At 44.5% G+C, this 8,727-nt stretch overlaps 2 protein-coding genes across 4 annotated transcripts in view; one reads left to right on the plus strand and one right to left on the minus strand.

Annotated features, from left to right (window-relative positions):
* The first annotated feature begins 153 nt into the window (after nucleotides 1-153).
* The window catches only part of hmgxb3 (HMG box domain containing 3), an 8,649-nt gene continuing 75 nt past the window's right edge, over nucleotides 154-8,727 (plus strand). Inside the window, exons 1-21 of one of the 3 annotated variants that reach the window (XM_056769515.1) lie at nucleotides 154-294; nucleotides 836-962; nucleotides 1,151-1,325; nucleotides 1,437-1,856; nucleotides 1,936-2,034; nucleotides 2,134-2,265; nucleotides 2,373-2,599; nucleotides 2,688-2,791; nucleotides 2,860-2,928; nucleotides 3,003-3,079; nucleotides 3,157-3,258; nucleotides 3,328-3,474; nucleotides 3,560-3,843; nucleotides 4,538-4,665; nucleotides 4,896-5,021; nucleotides 5,101-5,285; nucleotides 5,411-5,627; nucleotides 5,700-5,833; nucleotides 5,960-6,079; nucleotides 6,154-6,363; nucleotides 7,208-8,727. The exon at nucleotides 7,208-8,727 is cut by the window's right edge and continues 75 nt beyond it. In XM_056769515.1, coding sequence (XP_056625493.1) covers nucleotides 838-962; nucleotides 1,151-1,325; nucleotides 1,437-1,856; nucleotides 1,936-2,034; nucleotides 2,134-2,265; nucleotides 2,373-2,599; nucleotides 2,688-2,791; nucleotides 2,860-2,928; nucleotides 3,003-3,079; nucleotides 3,157-3,258; nucleotides 3,328-3,474; nucleotides 3,560-3,843; nucleotides 4,538-4,665; nucleotides 4,896-5,021; nucleotides 5,101-5,285; nucleotides 5,411-5,627; nucleotides 5,700-5,833; nucleotides 5,960-6,079; nucleotides 6,154-6,363; nucleotides 7,208-7,705 — 3,579 coding nt within the window. In that variant the 5' untranslated portion in view covers nucleotides 154-294; nucleotides 836-837 and the 3' untranslated portion in view covers nucleotides 7,706-8,727. Of the gene's footprint in view, nucleotides 295-835; nucleotides 963-1,150; nucleotides 1,326-1,436; nucleotides 1,857-1,935; nucleotides 2,035-2,133; nucleotides 2,266-2,372; nucleotides 2,600-2,687; nucleotides 2,792-2,859; nucleotides 2,929-3,002; nucleotides 3,080-3,156; nucleotides 3,259-3,327; nucleotides 3,475-3,559; nucleotides 3,844-4,537; nucleotides 4,666-4,895; nucleotides 5,022-5,100; nucleotides 5,286-5,410; nucleotides 5,834-5,959; nucleotides 6,080-6,153; nucleotides 6,364-7,207 lie in introns of those variants that run through there. The other 2 variants (XM_056769514.1, XM_056769516.1) reach the window with 2 other exon arrangements.
* The window catches only part of csf1ra (colony stimulating factor 1 receptor, a), an 8,995-nt gene continuing 8,652 nt past the window's right edge, over nucleotides 8,385-8,727 (minus strand). Inside the window, exon 21 of the mRNA XM_056769519.1 lies at nucleotides 8,385-8,727. This exon is cut by the window's right edge and continues 1,020 nt beyond it. The gene's annotated coding sequence lies outside the window, so the exon portion shown is untranslated.

Below are 8,727 nucleotides of genomic sequence, written 5' to 3' on the forward strand. Positions count from 1 at the left end.
AAACCACCGAGTATGTTTTTAGAAAGCAAAGTTAAAAACAGCTTTGATATGACTCTTATTGGGCCTCCGTCGGGTCATCTGATCCGCCATCTTATCGCGCGATGCTTCAGGAAACCCACTTTCACACACACACAAAGAGAGAGAGAGAGAAAGAGAGAGAGAGAGAGAGAGAGAGAGAGAGAGAAATAGAGAGAGACACACACACATGATCTGTGTCCCGCCACGCGACGGCTCGTGAGACGTTCGGCAGGTTCTGGACCGGTGGACCGAGCTCGCGCAGCAGCGAGACTTGAGGTAAGAGTTCAATAAGACACGCGCTCATTGGCCGCAACAGTCAGTATCAGAACTCAACAATAACTGACATCAGACACACACACACACACTCACTCTCTCTCAATCATTGTGTATAGTGTGTTCATTTGCTTTGTTAAAGCGGTGAAGTAATTCACGCGATGTTTTTTAATGTATCCCATTAATGTTTATTATTTTGTAACATCGTGGCTGTAATAGACATCACGCACATACATGTAGCAGGCTGTACTATAGTAAAAACACGATTGACATTGTGACATTATGTCTTCATGACATTAAACACACTCCCCCAAATGATCATTACTGTAACCCTAATCATGGAGGTGTTTGTTGTACATTGGGTTATATTTATGCTGACAGACCATAATAGGTATAACATAATACAGTGTCAGTTAATGTGGGTGGTGTGAGGAAAGTGATTCAAATGAATATAAGTTAGCTGTTAGTAGTTGTGATAAAAATCTGCATTTATAAGTGTTCTAAATAGAACGTCAGAAACACTTGTATTGTGTGTTGTTCTCAGAAATGGAGGCTATCTATGGAGAGATGGAGGTGGAGAGCTGCTACACGCTGCTTGAACTTCCTACAGCCAAGAAGAAACGGAGGAGCAAAGATGGTGCAGGAAACTCAGACAAACCCAAGAAGCCCAGGTAGACAACACAGAGTCTCATACAGTGACACGCTGTGAATAACACGCTCATGAAGTGTATCTGAAAAGTCATTTCTCCATGAACACACATGTTTCTAGATCTTGTAGAGTTGTAGAGAAGAGAAGATTTTATTGCGATCTAAAGTGATTTCAGATGTGTGAGGAAAGTGCTGCTGGTTTCTGTCGCAGATCAGCGTATCTGCTCTATTACTTTGACGTGCGTCAGAACATGCAACAGGAGAACCCTGAGCTGCCGCAGTCGGAGATCAACAAATGCATCAGCGACAGCTGGAAGAGGCTGAACGTGGCCGATCGAGGTTATTATCTGGAGAGAGCACGCATGGAGAGAGATGGTGTGGACCCTGTGAGTGACCCTTCACTGTATGAATCTGAGGCTACTACATCCATGTATGAATGACTCTAATGTGAGGACCTCTGATTTATTCATGTACGCTCTATTATAAACTTTTCCCAGAGCAGCCAATATGCTGCGTCCTCTCCAGACGTCCCAGGATTCCGGAAGATCCTCCCGAGGGCCAATTATGTGCTGCTTCCCAAGAGTTCGGTGGGAGGAGAGAGCGGGCAGGTGGAGGTGTGTGTGGACGGTGAGGTTGAGCTGTCTGAGCAGCGACTGGCTATCGAGGGGCTGTGCGAGAACACCGCTGCGTCTGCACCCCTCCGTGGAATCCTGTCCCACAATTCCTGTGCCATTCAAAAAGCGTCGGGTCTCGGCCGGGACACTCTCAGACCCTCAGCTGCGGCTGTTCATCTGAAGGGGGAGGAGTGTCGTATGGTGGGAGGGGCCTGCGGTAACGTTGGCATAGTGACAGGCAATGGAACGGAGCCTCCCATCAGAACAGACGGCACTCATCTTGTTGCTGTAATTCCTCATCAGGTGAACACAAATGAAATGAAATCTGATGAAATGAAGAAGTCTAGCGGCTCTATTGTGTGTTCTGTTGATGTTCTCGTAGGATGTGGTGAAAAATAAAATGGTCAGTACTGCAGGTCCAGTGATGATGTTCCCACTCGTGAAGTCTGTTAAGGCAGAACCCAAACCCGCCTTTAAACTGGTCAGTAAACTATATTTCCACACAAGGAGTCTCTGTATTTTCAGTTCTTCATAAATGAAAGATTAAATGACGACATATTCTTTGATATTGTCTCTGCAGCCCATCAGATACACACGCAGAGGACGGGGCAACTGCAACACACCTGGCTGTGTGTTCTCATACGTCACCCGTCACAAACCGCTTCAGTGTCCTGACTGTGGTCAGCATCTCGGGGGAAAGTGGGTGACACCTGTAAGTCCTGAAACCTGTTCATCCCCATCCTGACAGAGAATCAGACTTTCACATGATGTTTTCATCTCCTCATGTCTCACAGATGATTTCCCTTCTCTTCATAACAGTCAAAAAGACCAACATCAACAAACCCGTGTGACGATTCCAAGCTTCTCACTGCACATTCAGCTCATGTGACAGAAGATGCAGAAGTGAGTCGGAGTGCTGACGCCACCGACCGACCGGACTCTTCCGTTACTTCCCAGAAACCCTCTGGAGAAGAAGCTCAGGTCAGGAGCTGGTCAGGAGCCGGCCGCAGGAGGAGAGAGAAGACGGTACATGAGCCTGCTGTCCTGTAAGTGTTTACACTGAATGATTCCAGATGAACATGTTCTCTCATGGGTGAGTACCGTGCAGATGTTCTCCAGCTGGTGTGATTTCAGATCATTGAGTGACGGCCCCATTCAGGTCCCGCTGAAGGAAAAAGGCAGCAGTGGTGCACAGAAACGCCGTATAAGAGCCATTCTTCCAGCGCCCGCTCAGTCCAGTGAGTTAACTCCAGAAACAAACACACTGTGTTCACATCATGTGTGATGTTGAGGTGTTTCTTCACAGATACGGCCGTTCAGTCTGCACTTGTGCAGTGGATCTCCGTCGGTCCTGATGAAGTGAAAACAGATAGAGGTGAGCTCAGATGATGTGTGATTCTTCTCCGTCTGTTTTACATGTTGAAAAATATGTTGTGTTGTTCTTCTCAGTGAAAGGATCCAGGGAGCACATCGTGGGTCTGAAGCCCAGTACTCTCAAACAGCTGGGACACATCATCCCAGAACCGGTGAGATGACCAGCGTCTCATCTTCAGTCTCATCTGTGTCATGAGAATGTGAGAGTCAAATCTCTGTGTGCTTTCAGAAAGCCACCAGGACAGTAAGCAGTAACCAGTACATCATTACAGACAACGGTGTGAAGATTCTCTCCATGCTGCCCATCAAGAAAACATCTGGATCCTCTCTTGTGAGTCATGACTGACTGAATGAAATGTTTCTGTGGTCTCCCAGTTCATGTGATGTGTGTGTGGTTCAGGATCTGGGCTTGTCTACGGCGAGAGGAAGGGGTCATTGTAAGAACCCTGCGTGTGATTACGTCTATAAAAACAGACATAAACCTCAACACTGTCCCACCTGTGGATGGGAACTGAGCAACAAATTTGCCAAGAAAACCAGACCTGCGGTTAGTCAAGCGTCCATCTGCACAGCTCTTTACACATTCACAGATTCTGTCTCACGTATTTGCTCCGTGTGTTCGTGGCCTCCAGGCGTCAGACGAGGTTGATGTGGGTTCTGAGGTTCTGATTGATCCGTCTCAGTCTCTAAGCGCCGCTCAGAAGGAACTTCAGCGTCAGTCGACAGTGAGCGTGCTCAGATGCTGTCTGCAGTTCCCAGAGAGTGAGACAGAAGTGCAGGACATCTTCAACCTGATACAACAACTCAACACCTCACGAGAAAGTGAAGAGAGAGACAACGGTTGGCCGACCTTCTATGAACCTGCGGCCACAAGCTGCGCTCTGTGTCATTACCCGCTGCTTAAAGGAGAGCACAGGTGACACAAACCTCACATCGCACACCTTCTTCAGAGCTCCTGTGAACCAGTTAGGGTGACTTCATATTCATGCAGGTTTATATCTACCCTCAAGACTGGATGGGATCTATTCATAACAAACTCTTTCTCGTGTGCTTATCATCGCCTTTAATCTGTTGACCTACTCTATATCTAATGTTAGTATATATCACAAAGGCTCTTCTGCGCAGGCTCCTAAATTATGTTTCTACTCTTGTCAGTAGATTGTCTGGTGGATATACAATAACAAGTTCCAAGAGCACATATAGTTATGATAGATGTGTTTGTGTGTATATGGATTACTGTTTAGTTGTTTATGTTTGTGTTTTTGTTTGTGTTTATGTTTATGTTTGTGTTGTATGGGTGTGAAACTCATGTGTGATCATAAACTTGAACAAATGAACCAGAAGGTGGTAGTTTGACTCTGAAGGTTTTAATAATCCATTTGACTCGTATGATTGTCAGTGAAACACAGAAGATGTTAGAAGAGAGAATGACAGCCGTCTACACTGACAAACAGAATACAACCCAACAGTGTTTAGTACATCACAACCTCAAAATTCTTTTCTGCAGTTATTTAAATATCTGAATGTTTTTTTTCTGGGTGACAGACACGTGTGTCATGTTGTGGATTAAGTGTGAGATGAGGTGACTGTACATGTGTTTTGTTGTGTAGTTCAGCTGCAGGTTTGGAGGGATGTTGGTTATTGACTGACGGAGCGGTTCAGCTGGTCACCCTACAGGTGAAAATCTGCTCAAATCTGAAGTGTCTGGCGCTTCATAGTTTCACAGACCTGCATCCAGGTAAACACTCACACACACACACACACACACACAAACACATGTTTTTAAGGGCAGAAACACAGGCGTGTGTGTTACTGCATTACTGTTGTATGATCTAACCTGAAGGTGGTGATAGTGTCTACAGATCTCACTTTAATTCCCCGTCATGACAGTTGATTTAACTCTTCTGCTATATTCAACTAATGATCCTAACTGATGTTTTATGACATAACTGTGTGTGTGTGTGTCAGGTTTGTTTAATGTAGGCAATCAATTGCTGGTGACCCTGGATTTGTTCTTTAAGATGAGACATCTGATCAGACGAGGAGATGATCCAGCAGACGCTGCTCTCAGTATCATCAGGAACTCACAAACAGGTACTTGTAACAGACTGGATGGCTGTGGAGTTTACTGGAGTCTAACTCTCTCATTTCTCTCCGTCTCTCTCTCCTTCAGAGGGTGTATTGGGATCTGAGCACATGTCTCGTGTTCAGGAACTCTTCTGCAGTGGTTACTGGGCCTTCGAGTGTCTGACGGTTCGAGACTATAATGATATGATCTGTGGTGTGTGTGGCATCGCTCCTAAACTGGAGGTCGCACAACGCAACACCAACAACGTTCTACTGCTCAAGAACGTGGAGGTACATAGATAAGTTGTTATTTTTCGAGTCACTTTATATGTCAGGATATTTTCTGGAGCTCTTCGGGAAAAAAAGAGTTCCTCACACACGACACATTGGCTCATGAGATGTCCGTCTCTCTCTAGTTCACTTGGCCTGATGTCGAGGTGACGGATGAGGTGCAGGTCGATGAGTTCTGGTTGACGATGGAGCATGAGGCTTTAGAACAAGCAGCGTTTCCCTGCAGCATCCCCATCACTCGCTTCGACGCGTCTATCATCGCTCCCTTTATTCCTCCTCTCATGAGGAGCGCGACCGTCATCAACACAGAGAAGGAAAAGATCTGTTCAGACTCACTCGCCGGTACGCACGTCACACATCTGAAGTGTGTTGAGCAGAGACAGGCGACACATCACACGAGTGTCTGTGTTTCAGGGGATCCTGCGGTTCTGGTGCGTCTGATCCATGACGGACTGCTGAGATCAGATCAGATGGAGCAGCACAGCGAGCAGGAGGTCAGGGACCTGCTGGAGAAATGTGGATGCCCAGCTGCAGTGGATGGTTCAAAGGTCCTTTTCACACACACAAACATGATTTGGTCGAACGAGGGTTAAATTGTAAAACTCTTTTGAGGTCTGGTGTTCTTTAAATGAAGTTCATGCGGTTGTGAAAAGGGTTCTGGTGTCTCCTGACAGGCGCAACTGCTGGCATCTGTTTCTCTGTTGCACTCGCAAATACAAAACGGCCTTTGGACGGGACCTGAACCGGAAGCTCACGTGACGGCGGGCAGAATCAGTCGAGTTTGTCCTCATCAGGTACATGAGACTTTGGTCGCTCTTGACTCTGAGCGAAGACGTTCAGTCCGATGAATTGATGTTTCTCCGGCCAGGTGGTGTGCAGCTCGAAGTACGTGGTTCGTCGAGAAAGTGCACGAGATCATGTTGACCTGTTGCTCTCCACGCGCTTCTGGCCGCCAGTGTATGTGACCGATTGTGCTCAGAAGGTGGCGCTGTGTGCTGATGTCGTCTACCCAGAACTGACCTCTCAGATGTGGGGAAGGAACCAGGGATGTTTTTCTGACCCTTCATCAGCTCCACAGGTGATGAGTTTGGTTGGGCTGTATGAAATGTGCTTAAAGTTGAATTGCGGGGTGACAGGAGTGATCAGTTAGATAGGATGTCTTTCAAAGTAGAATAGATTTCAAATACTTAAGGTCTTTTTATAGTGACTTAAACATTGGCAGTGAGTTTATGTACGAGGGGTGGGAATCGTTCGGTACCTCACAATTCCATTCAAATTGATTCTTATGCTCACAATTCAATTCAAAAATCAATTCCTGTCGTATTGATTAGCATATGTGTGATGTCATTGCGTCACATTTGCTGCTTATGTGTCTTTAAACTGTCAATCATATACTCAGTTCAATACAACGAAGTGCCAAATAGAGACGTTCTCATTGAAATACGTTTTGTTTCTGTTGTCAGACATGAATCAAGTGTAAAAGCGTGATTCATTAATCCTAAACATTGATACTCGTTGTCCACTGAACCTCTAAACACTGATTTATAAACATCATTATACACCTGTGTTAAAGAGCTGTGACAATGGCAATATTACTCCATTTGTCTGATGTCTAAACAGTACTTGGGCTTTTTGCAAACCCTATTTTACAGTCATTCATTCATGAGTCAGCTGCATCATGATTCAGTGAATTATTTTTTCTTGTAGTTTAACTGTGCATGAGCTCTCTAAATTGTATGGGTGATGAAAATTCAATACAAATAGGGTTCTGAGATTGAATGGTGATTCATGTATAAATGTTTTTTCCTTTACCCCTAGCATGCTCATTGTGGAAAGTCTCTATGGTTGACCACGCCCACATTTTTACATCTTAACTGATATTTTGCTTTTCTGGTTTTGGTAATATTTCTCTCCTCTTTCAGTTTGTGTCCTGCTCAGAACTACAGGATCAGCTCTACAGTCTGGATCTGTCCGTTATCGAATCAAACCCACAGCTTCACCCCCTCACCAAATCCACCTCTCGCTGGATCGTTCGGCCCGACTCCTCACCCGACGCTCACCACGTCATGACGCTGTGCAAAGAACTGGAAGCCTACGTTGACGTGGTGGGCGAGATGTGCCATGAATCTGAAAATGATCCCTCTGAATACGACAGCGCGTTTGCGGTGGCGTCCGTCCGACGTAAAGCCCTTGTGTTTGAAAATGCAGCGTATTACTACCTTTACAACAGGCTGGTTGACTTTCTAAGCAGCAGAGACATCGTGAACCAGCAGATCGCAGAGGTCCTGAGCACCTGTCAGCCTGGCGAGGTGGTGATGATCAGAGACGCCCTCTACCGACTGGGAGTGGCTCATATCAACTCAGAAGAACAGGAGGCTGAAGACGGCGGGATGTTAGAAGAGGAGATAATGCTTCTCTGACCCAGGGAGTGGTTAAAGGAACATTTCCCCAAAAACAGAAAGATGAACTCGCTCTTATGAGTCCAGAGCTTCTGTTCTTTGACATCTTCAGAGAAACCCAGAAGAAGATCTGTGGCAGAAAGGTTTTGTTTACTTTATATGAGTCTTTTTAAGTCATAATGTACTGTGTAAATGAACATCACCTCTCATTCTGATGTTCTGCCTCACGTCTCATTCTGTGTTTCCTGAATGAATGATGATTGATAATTATACAACATGAAGGTGAATACAGTTTCTGAAGGTCTCTAACTCTTGGATCTTTATCAAAGTGAAACCACTACTGGTGAGATGTCGACAGTATTTATTTGAATATTTACACAGTTGTGTTGAAGAGATCCTGCTTTATCATAAATTAAACACATGATGTGTGCAGAAATCTTTTGTGTGTGTGTGTGAGAGATAATTTATGACTCACCGGTCATACATGGCATAACTTGATTTCAGTACTAAGCTTTCCTCATGAAAATTGCATTGGTCGCTGTCACGGTTGACAGAAATAACCCTTAGTCTACTTGTAATTAACTTCATTTATAGAACATCATTTTTAGCAGCTTTCAGTGGAAAGTCCTCAGGAAAAACAGGCAGATATGTATAAATGTATAGACATCTGTAACTCCTCATGAATAATGAAGCTTCAATATCTCACACACATCATTTTATTCATGACATGGAATGATTCAGTCAGAGACTTCATTGATTCTGTCTTCATGAGCTTACACAACATCACAATATACAACACAGAAAAGTGTTTAATCAATGTAAACAATGATATAATATTATATCTGACAAACATATGGCAGTCTGTGCTTCAAGAAATAAAAAATCTATTACATGAAATGACTCTTAAAATACCTCAGGTTATGGCAGTACATGACCAGTCTGTTAGTACATCATGTGAAACAGCAAAAAAAAAAGTTTTAACAAATGTCATTTAAACAAGCTCACAAAAAAGTGGAAACTATGAAAAATAACTTTCTATTTCA

Source organism: Triplophysa dalaica, chromosome 16, assembly GCF_015846415.1.
Source record: "Triplophysa dalaica isolate WHDGS20190420 chromosome 16, ASM1584641v1, whole genome shotgun sequence".
NCBI lineage: Eukaryota > Metazoa > Chordata > Actinopteri > Cypriniformes > Nemacheilidae > Triplophysa > Triplophysa dalaica.